This window comes from Oncorhynchus nerka, linkage group LG28, assembly GCF_034236695.1.
Source record: "Oncorhynchus nerka isolate Pitt River linkage group LG28, Oner_Uvic_2.0, whole genome shotgun sequence".
Lineage (NCBI taxonomy): Eukaryota > Metazoa > Chordata > Actinopteri > Salmoniformes > Salmonidae > Oncorhynchus > Oncorhynchus nerka.
In genome coordinates, this window is record NC_088423.1 from 19,455,364 (window position 1) to 19,467,530 (window position 12,167).

The following is a 12,167-nucleotide window of genomic DNA, read 5'->3' on the forward strand; positions in this document are numbered from 1 at the left end:
ACTTGTAAACCTTTAGTCCCATCAGATGGGGAAGGGCTGAATAGTCCTTGGGTATTGTCCTCTCCTTGTGTTCCTGGACCATTTGCCATACAGCTCCAGGTGGCAGAGAAGACATCAATTAGGGCCGAGCCTACAAATGTAAATGTATCACTACAGTTATAACAAGGATTACTGTGTTATAAACCTACGGCACTATCGTGTTATAAATAAGAGAGGAATTGCTGTTGAGAGTCTTAAATGTTTTATTACAAAATAATGTGAACAATACCAAAAAGCAGTACTTGACTCTAATATCATATCTCACTTTGTACGCATCTTATAAATATCACAAAAATGTGTCTGAACAGAAGTATAATGCCTTGAGTAGCGCTTACTACAAAGTAGATACAAAACTTAATTTCCTGTAAATGAATTGTTTTTTATTGCAATTAGTATTTTTTATTACAAGGCACTTCAGATGGTTTTGTAGGGTCTCAGTAACTTCATCTACACATTCAAACTGCGCTGGTCTTATTCAGACACACACAAAAAAATCATTTAAAAACATCCAACCGTTTGTACCCGCTGTGTTAGCAACTGTAAGGGTTAGTTTAGTGTAGTTTGAAGATATAAGAGGAAGAGAAGGCTGATATTTCAACACCAGTTTCCTGTGATGCATTGAACTTAAACACACTGGTAGTCTCACGGAAGAGAGACTACCTGGACATAGTGTCAGCTTAGTCAAGTACTCGGCTTAATAGAGTAATCAGAAGTTAGCCCACAAACTGTCCACACCGTCTTTATCCCCCATACCCAGACCTAATCTTCAAAGTATTTGACTGATCATTCATTAATGTTTCACAAAATTGGCTGTGCAGCGCACACCACGTTATGTCAAGACACAGTTTAAACATTACAGTACAGTTGGCCTCTAGTCAGGCTAAAACACGGAGACTGGCTTGCTATAGTTTCTCTGAGAAGTACAAAGTATAGAGGGCCAGACCAGAGGGAGACCTAAGGTCTACATGTAATCTCAATGCAACATGGTCCAGAAACTGACATAGTTGAATACATGTCATCTTAATGGATATTTATTTTCAATCGTCAACTCTTTTGTACGCTAAATGGTTGTAAACATTATAAGTTAATAAGACATTCTCTATGCAATGTGTCTGAAGATCGAGCCCTTGTGTTTTCCAACAGCGCAGATATAATAAACCTCAAAACATAAAAAAATATATTTAAAAAATTGGTGGAACAAACTTAGCCTGAGTGCTAGTCTGTTTAGTGCTATCACACCAACTCCGGTGCAAAGAGCACAAACAGATTTGGGAACCAGGCTAGAAAAAACTCTGACAGTCTTGACAATACTTAAAAAAAAAAAAAACATTGCTACAAAAACCAACTCACTATCTACAGTTGAAGTTAGAAGTTTACATACACCGTAGACAAATACATTTAAACTCAGTCTCACAATTCCTGACATTTTATCCTAGTAAAAATTCACTGTCTTAGGTCAGTTAGGAACACCACTTTATTTTAAGAATGTGAAATGTCAGAATAATGGTAGAGAGAATTATTTATTTCAGCTTTTATTTCTTTCATCACATTCCCAGTGGGTCAGAAGTTTACATACACCCAATTACTAATTGGTAGCATTGCCTTTCAATTGTTAAACTTGGGTAGCCTTCCACAAGCTTCCCACAAGAAGTTGGGTGAATTTTGGCCCATTTCCCCTAACAGAGCTGGTGTAACTGAGTCAGGTTTGTAGGCCTCCTTGCTCGCATACGATTTTTCAGTTCTGCCCACACATCTTCTATTGGATTGAGGTCAGGGCTTTGTGATGGCCACTCCAATATCTTGACTTTGTTGTCCTTAAGCCATTTTGCCACAACTTTGGAAGTATGCTTGGGGTCATTGTCCATTTGGAAGTCCCATTTGCAACCAAGCTTTCACTTCCTGATTTATGTCTTGAGAATTTGCTTCAATATATCCACATAATTGTCCTTCCTCATGATGCCATCTATTTTGTGAAGTGCACCAGTCCCTCCTGCAGCAAAGCACTTCCACAACATGATGCTGCCACCCCTGTGCTTCACGGTTGGGATGATGTTCTTCGGCTTGCAAGCCTCCCCCTTTTTCCTCCAAACATAACAATGGTCATTATGGCCAAACAGTTCTATTTTTGTTTCATCAGACCAGAGGACAACTCTCCAAAAAGTACGATCTTTGTCCCAATGTGCAGATGAAAACCGTAGTCTGGCTTTTTTATGGCGGTTTTGGAGCAGTGGCTTCTTCCTTGTTGAGCGGCCTTTCAGTTTATATCGATATAGGACTCGTTTTACTGTGGATATAGATACTATTGTACCGGTTTCCTCCAGCATCTTCACAAGGTCCTTTGCTGCTGTTCTGGGATTGATTTGCACTTTTCGCACCAAAGTACGTTAATCTCTAGGAGACAGAACGAGTCTCCTTCCTGAGCGTTATGACGGCTGCATGGTCCCATGGTGTTTATACTTGCATACTATTGTTTGTACAGATGAACGTGGTACCTTCAGGCATTTGGAAATTGCTCCCAAGGATGAACCAGACTTGTGGATGTGTACAATTTATTTTCTGAGGTCTTGGCTGATTTTCTCATGATGTCAAGCAAAGAGGCACTGAGTTTGAAGGTAGGCCTTGAAATACATCCACAGGTCCACCTCCAATTGACTCAAATGGATGTCAATTAGCCTATCAGAAGCTTCTAATGCCATGACATAATTTTCTGGAATTTGCCAAGCTGTTTAAAAGGCGCAGTCAACTCACTGTATGTAAACTTCTGACCCACTGGAATTGTGATACAGTGACTTATAAGTGAAATAATCTGTCTGTAAACAATTGTTGGAAAAATGACTTGTATCATGCACAAAGTAGATGTCCTAACCGACTTGCCAAAACTATAGTTCGTTAACAAGAAATTTGTAGAGTGGTTAAAAAACAAGTTTTAATGTCTCCAACCTAAGTGTATGTAAAGTTACGACTTCAACTGTAATACAAATATGGAAAAGGGAATAGTGTTTATTTTTCCGTTTCTAGAACATAGTGTAAACAGACATAATAACCACTGAATCATATATATTTGCGTGTAGAGCTCAGCATAACGATATGCTCGAACCAACTCCCATTGAGTTGGATGTGCTTTGTCCTAGCAACAGTGAACGACTGCACAATGCAGATAGTGAAATAAAGAACCAGTATAAAGATATACAAACATCTTCCAAGACAAATCTTAATAATGTTCAAATTTTTACTTAGATTTGGGGCTACTGTATGTTTAAATGAGACTGATAATAGTACTCCTTTAATCTTACTGGATAAGAAAAGCAAACCTCTAACACACACACACACACACACACACACCTAGGAAGTCTAAAAACACTGTTTACAGGCAGGTATGGGATTGACATTGACTGATAAATAGTGTATTCAGTATTAACTCACTATTTTTACCCCAACCAGGCAGAGTTTTCATTCATTGTAGCTTAGTATGTATGTATGTGTCCATCAAATCTATTGCTCAAAGGGTCTGGGTGTTTTTTTCCTCTTAACAAGCTGAGCCTTGAGCAGAGGAACAGAATAATACGTGTCCCAAATGACAACCTACTGTATTCCCTATTTAGTACACTACTTTTAACCAGACATGAGCCCAAGTCAAAAGTAATGCCCTACATAGGGAATAGAGTGCCATTTGGGACGTAGTTGAACGGACAGTTGGCCTGTATCTTCTTATTGGTACCAGGGTGTCTTACGGATCCAGTGGAGAGTGAAGCCTGCATCTGTCCGGATCTTGATGGAGGCAGCCTCAGCCTCTCTTACCGTCTCCTTCACAGACTGCATCAGGTTCTGGGCATTGTGAACCAACATCTCTGTGGCCTGGGTGAGGGGGAAGGAAAGAAACATGTTGGTCACATTTTACATGAAGTTGCTCTTGTGTAGTAACACTGTAATTACACTAGTAACAACATGCTATTTATATCAATGTTTCCCCTATACATTAGCAGCAACGGTCCACAGATTATAAATTGTTGCCAGCACTGCAAAAAATGTAATAAAAAAAAATACATATATCTCTGCTGATATACACTTTTAAATGGATAGCTGTAGGCTCAATGACTGGAAGTCTATGGGAACAGCTAGCATGTCATTGCGCCACCACCTTTGCCACCACTGCTGAAAGAAATCCTAGGGGAAACACTGTACATTGTAACATTACTGTTACATTGTACTTTAGTGCATTTCGTAGTAAATTTCAAATTGAAATGTTCGAGTGTCTTTCTGTAATTTTTGCATTTGGAATTACATTGTAATGGAGTTTAGTGGTTTCTGTTATTATACAAGTGGAATAAGGAACACTAGTCCACTTGTATAATAACAGAAACCACTAAACTCCATTACAATGTCATTCCAAATGCAAAAAAGTTAACTGTGGTTGATGTGTGTTATCCAATGATCTCCAGTGTACTGACCTGCTCTGACTCCTCTTCACTGATGTTGGTACGACCCAACATGGTGGCCTTGACTGTGGAGAGGATCTTGAGCTGTGTGCTAATGGTGGGGATCCGCTCACACACCTGGAACACAGAGAAGTTTATTTAAGTTCAAGTTCCGAGAAACCAGTCAGAGACATGAAGATAAAAACAGAAAACAGTGTAATTTATTTCAAATGATCTACCCTAAATCAAATCACGAGGACAGGGTGGAAATTCAATTATCTTTAGTCCTACAACTCCAACATGAATATAATGTTGTCCTTTCTATGGTCTTTCCAGAGCAGCTGCTGCTCCTCAAGAAAAACCTGAAGAGAGCAGTCTGAAAGTCTTGCTTCTTCCGTCCTTGTTTGCTCAATTCATCCATTAGCAGAATATTGGACCAGATGAAACCCTGATAAAGGCAGCATAGCTATCGAAACTTAGGTATTTATTCAATTTATTGCATCGTAGCCATGAGATTTAGCATTTTGAAGACTGGACCAGGAACCAGTCGGTCAGCTGACCTGGAGCAGGTTAGTCCGGATGCGTTTGTCTGTGCACTGCTTGGCCACCTCCTTGGCCAGTCTTGTGACCTCATCTGAGGCCTTGGCGATGTCTTTGGCACACTGGATGAGGGCACGCTTGTTCCCACTGCCACCGCGCACCAGACGGGACATCTCAGCCATGAGCAGGGCCATTCTCTTGGCTGCACCGATGATATCGTTACCCTGAAAATATGACAAAAACCAAGGCATTAAATTGGACATATTTTATCTTTATCTAACTAGGCAGGTCAGTTAAGAACGAATTCTTATTTTCATTGACGGCCTAGGAACAGTGGGTTAACTGACGTATTCAGGGGCAGAATGGCAGATTTGTACCTTGTCAGCTTGGGGATTCGAACTTGCAACCTTTCAATTACTAGTCCAATGTTCTAACAACTAGGCTACCCTGCCACCCCAATATGACAACACATCTGAGGTGGATTCCGTGTCCAGTGTAATTGTGCAGTATAAATGTATATGTACATGTCACACTTCCTAAATGGCACCGAATTATGGCTAGTCTGAATCTGCTCCGCTATGGTTTTCTGGTCGCAATAAACTTAACTTTGAACATCAACATGTAACTAACTGTATGTGCTGTTAGCTCACCTTGCTAGACCACTTGCGGGCCTCCTCGTGGAGCTGCCTGGCGGCCATCATCATGGGCTCGCTCACCATCTCTCCCAATACCTGCTCTGGGAAGTCCTCGTCCTTCTCCTCTGGGGGAGGGGTCTGGGGGGAGGAACCTCACCCTCGGGGAGAGGGGGTTTGGGTGGGGCGGGCTCGTCGCTGACCTGGGGTGTATTCAGATAGGTGAAACGTTCAGAATGTTGCAGATAGAAATGAATCCCTCTACTCGACATGGCAGATAATCATATCCGTTCTAACAAATATATATATTTTTTATATGAACGTTCTGAAACCCCATTTCTACGCCCACTGAACAAAACCCTGGTGTTGACAGTGCAGGACTATGAAGTTCTTTTTTAAATTTTTATTATTTTTAATTTTTACCCTTTTTTCTCCCCAATTTCGTGGTATCCAATTGTTGTAGTAGCTACCTACTATCTTGTCTCATCGCTACAACTCCCGTACGGGCTCGGGAGAGACGAAGGTTGAAAGTCATGCGTCTTCCGATACACAACCCAACCAAGCCGCACTGCTTCTTAACACAGTGCGCATACAACCCGGAAGCCAGCCGCACCAATGCGCCGGAGGAAACACCGTGCACCTGGCCACCTTGGCTAGCGCACACTGCGCCCAGCCCGCCACAGGAGTCGCTGGTGCGCGATGAGACAAGGACACCCCTACCGACCAAGCCCTCCCTAACCCGGGCGACGCTAGGCCAATTGTGTGTCGCCCCACGGACCTCCCGGTCGCGGCCGGTTACGACAGAGCCTGGAAGCGAACCCAGGGACTCTGATGGCACAGCTGGCGCTGCAGTACAGTGCCCTTAACCACTGCGCCACCCGGGAGGCCCTATAAAGTATTTTATGACAGATGCTGATGTGAAAAGAGTTTTATAAATTAATTTGATTGATCGACTTACGTGCAGCTGATGCAGATCAGGAGGTGGTGGTGGTGGGAAGTCTGGCTCCTGTGGCTGGAAGGCATCTCTCACAATGGCAACGGCACCCAGGATTCGATAGCCTGAGTCCAGGAAGCCCTTCTGCAGACCTGGACACCACGGAGGAAGAAGGAGATACATATAGGCCTTAGAAACAGGATATTAGACAAAGGCCGCAAAAGCTGCTGTGTGGCAGCAGTAACACATTGACAGACCCCAAAACCATAACACCATCGACTGAACCTTAACTTTTGACAATCACAGATTCAGAGATTTGACCGAATTAATCTTTATATTTAGTATTAGGTCATGTTGGAAAGCTGTACACGGGTAGCTATAACAGCAGGTTATACAGTATAATGATCAAACACATCCTAAATGTCTGGTAACTGCCTTGGAACATACTTGGATCTGTGATGTTCCCAGCCACAGCCTTGGCGTCCATCACCATGGGAGAGATGGTCCGGCTGAGCTCATCAGATGCAGCCTTCACTATCTCCCTGAACTTAGGATCCTCAGAGTTCTCCACCTAGGAAAGAAAGTGTATTCATGCATTTCTATTTTGAATCCTTTTCATAGTATGTATTTTAATCTGAACTGCAATTCACTTGTCTGTATTCTAATCTGCTAAAGTGCACTATTGTGGCACGTGTTTGTATGCTTGTGCATCTGCATTGCTTGCTCTTTGGGGTTTTAGGCTGGGTATCTGTAAATCACTTTGTGCCAACTGCTGATGTAAAAAGGGCTTTAAAATAAATGTGATTGTACTGTAAATAAAAATGATCTATACCTCCCGTTTCGCCACCAGGAGGATCCGGTTGGCCCGCCGGGCGATGCTAGTTGCCCCTGCCACTAACATCTGGGGCTGGTGGTTAGCCATGGCCACACGACACTTATCCAGGTCTTTCTTAATGGCCTCCTCAGAGGCATTCAACAGAGACTTGGTGTCTATGGCCTCGTCCACCAAACCTAGAGACGGAGAAGACATCATTCTTAGTGCTTATAACGAAGTGACCACAACGCCCACTTTTTGTAATCAACGACAAATGACACAAGATGGTCTGGCACTACCTGTCATTTTCTCCACGTTGTCAATCCACTGGTTCTTCATGGTCTCAAAGTGCTCGTATGCAGCCTGGTTGCCTGGGTTTCTCAGCAGGATACGGGCTGCAGAGACCACCTAGAAAAGAACGTTCCCACCAGGAAAAAAATATATAGGAAATAGGGCTCAACTGACCAAGGCCAAATTAATCGTCCCTATGTCACTACGGCATAAACACCACACAAATGTTGATAATGTTGCACAAAACACAAACACACCTTCTCTACTGGTGTAGCACAGTTTCTCTGGACCCCTGCAAAGTCAGAGTTTGGGCCCCTCCCCTTCCTAAAAAAAACAACAAAATGTATAGACTACCAATCGCTGTCTGTGGTTCTGAAATTGCAACGTTTACGCTGCTGCCTATCGATAGGCTGATGTGGTGCTAATGCTTGGCTATAGCTTTGCTTTAATGGATACATGTTCATTTGTATTTGCTCGTCATTTTCTCACGTTAAGCCTAACGTTTATGTTTCATGAAGCTATAGGCCTACAGTGTCACAACGCTGCTATTTTGAATGCTGGCTGGAGGCAATAATGTAATTAAAGTGGGAAATTCAAATATTGCAGGTTATAAAATGAATTTACGATGCAACAGCATACTAATCAGAAACCAAAATATATTTTGAATATACAATTGTCCAGTAGGCCTTTCTGGAAGAGGAGGAAAAGGATGGCCGACAGTCTCACTAGAGGAACTGACACTATTCTGGAGAGGAGGAGGAGAGACTAACTAGAGGAACTGACACTATTCTGGAGAGGAGGAGGAGGAGAGACTAACTAGAGGAACTGACACTATTCTGGAGAGGAGGAGGAGGAGGAGAGACTCACTAGAGGAACTGACACTGTTCTGGAGAGAAGAAGGAGGAGAGATTCCCACTAGAGGAACTGACACTATTCTGGAGAGAAGGAGGAGGAGAGACTCACTAGAGGAACTGACACTATTCTGGAGAGGAGGAGGAGAGACTCACTAGAGGAACTGACACTATTCTGGAGAGGAGGAGGAGGAGGGACTCTCTAAAGGAACTGACACTATTCTGGAGAGGAGGAGGAGGGACTCTCACTAGAGGAACTGACACTATTCTGGAGAGGAGGAGGAGGAGGGACTCTCACTAGAGAAACTGACACTATTCTGGAGAGAAGAAGGAGGAGAGACTCTCTAAAGGAACTGACACTATTCTGGAGAGGAGGAGGAGGAGGGACTCTCACTAGAGAAACTGACACTATTCTGGAGAGGAGGAGGAGAGACTCACTAGAGGAACTGACACTATTCTGGAGAGAAGGACGAGGAGAGACTCTCACTAGAGGAACTGACACTATTCTGGAGAGGAGGAGGAGAGACTCACTAGAGGAACTGACACTATTCTGGAGAGAAGGAGGAGGATGGCCTCACTAGAGGAACTGACACTGTTCTGGAGAGAAGAAGGAGGAGAGATTCCCACTAGAGGAACTGACACTATTCTGGAGAGAAGGATGAGGAGGGACTCACTAGAGGAACTGACACTATTCTGGAGAGAAGGAGGAGGAGAGACTCTCACTAGAGGAACTGACACTATTCTGGAGAGGAGGAGGAGGGACTTACTAGAGGAACTGACTATTCTGGAGAGAAGGAGGAGGAGAGACTCTCACTAGAGGAACTGACACTATTCTGGAGAGGAGGAGGAGAGACTCACTAGAGGGACACTATTCTGGAGAGAAGGAGGAGGAGGGACTCACTCGAGGAACTGACACTATTCTGGAGAGGAGGAGGAGAGACTCACTAGAGGGACCCTATTCTGGAGAGAAGGAGGAGGATGGCCTCACTAGAGGAACTGACACTATTTTGGAGAGGAGGAGGAGGAGGGACTTACTAGAGGAACTGACTATTCTGGAGAGAAGGAGGAGGAGAGACTCTCACTAGAGGAACTGACACAATTCTGGAGAGGAGGAGGAGGAGGGACTTACTAGAGGAACTGACTATTCTGGAGAGAAGGAGGAGGAGAGACTCTCACTAGAGGAACTGACACTATTCTGGAGAGGAGGAGGAGAGTCTCACTAGAGGGACACTATTCTGGAGAGAAGGAGGAGGATGGCCTCACTAGAGGAACTGACACTATTCTGGAGAGAAGAAGGAGGAGAGACTCTCACTAGAGGAACTGACACAATTCTGGAGAGGAGGAGGAGAGACCCACTAGAGGAACTGACACTATTCTGGAGAGGAGGAGTAGAGACTATCACAAGGTGGTAGCTTGGCTGTTGTAGTTATCTTGATCAGATAAAACCTGTTTTTTTGGACCGCTTGGTCTTCCCTTATGTTTATCCATCTTGAACAATGCACTCACTCTCCATCCGAGTCCCCCCTGATTCACCCATTCACTCTCCATCCGAGTCCCACCTGATTCACCCACTCACTCTCCATCCGAGTCCCCCCTGATTCACCCACTCACTCTCCATCCGAGTCCCCCCTGATTCTCCCACTCACTCTCCATCCGATTCCCCCCTGATTCACCCATTCACTCTCCATCCGAGTCCCACCTGATTCACCCACTCACTCTCCATCCGAGTCCCCCTGATTCACCACTCACTCTCCATCCGAGTCCCCCTGATTCACCCACTCACTCTCCATCCGAGTCCCCCCTGATTCTCCCACTCACTCTCCATCCGATTCCCCCCTGATTCACCCATTCACTCTCCATCCGAGTCCCACCTGATTCACCCACTCACTCTCCATCCGAGTTCTACCTGATTCACCCACTCACTCTCCATCCGAGTCCCACCTGATTCACCCGCTCACTCTCCATCGGAGTCCCACCTGATTCACCCGCTCACTCTCTATCCGAGTCCCACCTGATTCACCCACTCACTCTCCATCCGAGTCCCACCTGATTCACCCACTCACTCTCTATCCGAGTCCCACCTGATTCACCCACTCACTCTCCATCCGAGTCCCACCTGATTCACTTAAATTTAAAAAAACTTTATAGCCAATTAGGTGAGGAGGCCGAAATAGGCTAATTAGCTGCATGAAAACTACATTGACTGCCTGACTCACCTACTACCCATGTAGGTTGAACAACACAAACACTTTGCTTGCTACATTTGTAAATTAAAAAGGAGGGTTACTGTCCAAATTATTTATTACAAAAATTAATACAATTTAGACATAGCCGTGAGATGACAGGCGCATGGGCCCCCAGAGGGGATTTACGCTACCCCAGTGACACACTCGCACACTCACACACTCACACTGTCACTTACCTGTGGTGTCAGGTCCCTTGTAGACTTGACGGCAGCTTGGATCCCCTCCACAGTGGTCTTGTTAGCTGTTCCTACAGCGGCAGCCTTTTCTGCCGTGGCACCCAGCTTGTTGGCATGGTTCTCAAAGTTGGCCGCCCTCTCGTCAAACACCTAACATAAGTGACAAATCATAGAATCATGAAACATAACACAATATACACTGGGTGGTTCGAGCACTGACTGCTAATTGGCTGAAAGCCATTGCAAATTAGGCCGTATACTACGGGTATGAAAACATTTATTAGGTGTGTAACCAGTTTATAATAGCAATAAGGCAACTCAGGGGTTTGTGGTATATGGCCAATATACCATGGCTAAGGGCTGTACCCAGGCACTTATATATATTGGCCACATACCACACCCCCTCGGGACTTATTGCTTAAATATAGTATACTATATGCCACTTAGCAAATGCTTACAGCGACAAAACATTAGAACGATAAAACATGATTAAATATTAATCTTGCATGATTACTTATGGTAAGACTTCCCTCTGGAAATGTCATCTAAGTATTATTGAGTGACAAGTACATAAATGATTGGAAACTAATCAATAAGTCATCCATATGTGTATCATGATATGAATCTGCCAAATAAGTCACCATATTGTAGAGCCATATTATATGCATTACACGGTACACTTACATTTCACATTTGAGTAATTTAGCAGACGCTCTTATCCAGAGTGTCTTACAGGAGCAATTAGGGTTAAGTGCCTGGCTCAAGAGCACAGACAGATTTTTCACCTAGTCGGCTCGGGATTAGAACCAGCGATCTTTCAGTTACTGGCCAAACTAGGCTACCTGCCGCCGTACACACTTTAGAGCTCATTATACTGTTCTGTTCATAGGTTGAGTGAATGAATGAGCCATGATAGAGTTACTGTAGGGAGACAAGAGAGAGAGCCAGAGGGAGAGGGAGTAAGAGGAGGGAGAGAGAAAGATAAACCACCCACCTCGTCCCTGTTAGGGGCATCGGACGGGGCGGTGGAGGCCACAGCGAGTAGTTTGATGGGAGTGGTCGTGTCGCTGAAGATGTCCGACACTTCGTGAGTCATAGCTTCCTGCATCTTTTCTTTGAGGTCCTGAGAAGACAAGTCCACACACATGAGTTAGTAAGCGTTAGACCAGCTTTAGAAGCATTACATGTTAACAATAGGCTCTCAGAACTCTTTTGTCAAGTGCTTTACA

At 44.1% G+C, this 12,167-nt stretch overlaps 1 protein-coding gene across 1 annotated transcript in view; it reads right to left on the reverse strand.

Annotated features, from left to right (window-relative positions):
• Positions 1 to 224: 224 nt before the first annotated feature.
• Positions 225 to 12,167, reverse strand: part of LOC115112964 (vinculin) — a 79,655-nt gene continuing 67,712 nt past the window's right edge. The window contains 11 exon segments of the mRNA XM_029640080.2: positions 225 to 3,894; positions 4,488 to 4,592; positions 5,015 to 5,218; positions 5,645 to 5,766; positions 5,769 to 5,829; positions 6,585 to 6,712; positions 7,008 to 7,131; positions 7,393 to 7,571; positions 7,674 to 7,782; positions 10,939 to 11,088; positions 11,933 to 12,061. Of these exon segments, the coding sequence (XP_029495940.2) occupies positions 3,748 to 3,894; positions 4,488 to 4,592; positions 5,015 to 5,218; positions 5,645 to 5,766; positions 5,769 to 5,829; positions 6,585 to 6,712; positions 7,008 to 7,131; positions 7,393 to 7,571; positions 7,674 to 7,782; positions 10,939 to 11,088; positions 11,933 to 12,061 (1,458 nt within the window). The 3' untranslated portion in view covers positions 225 to 3,747.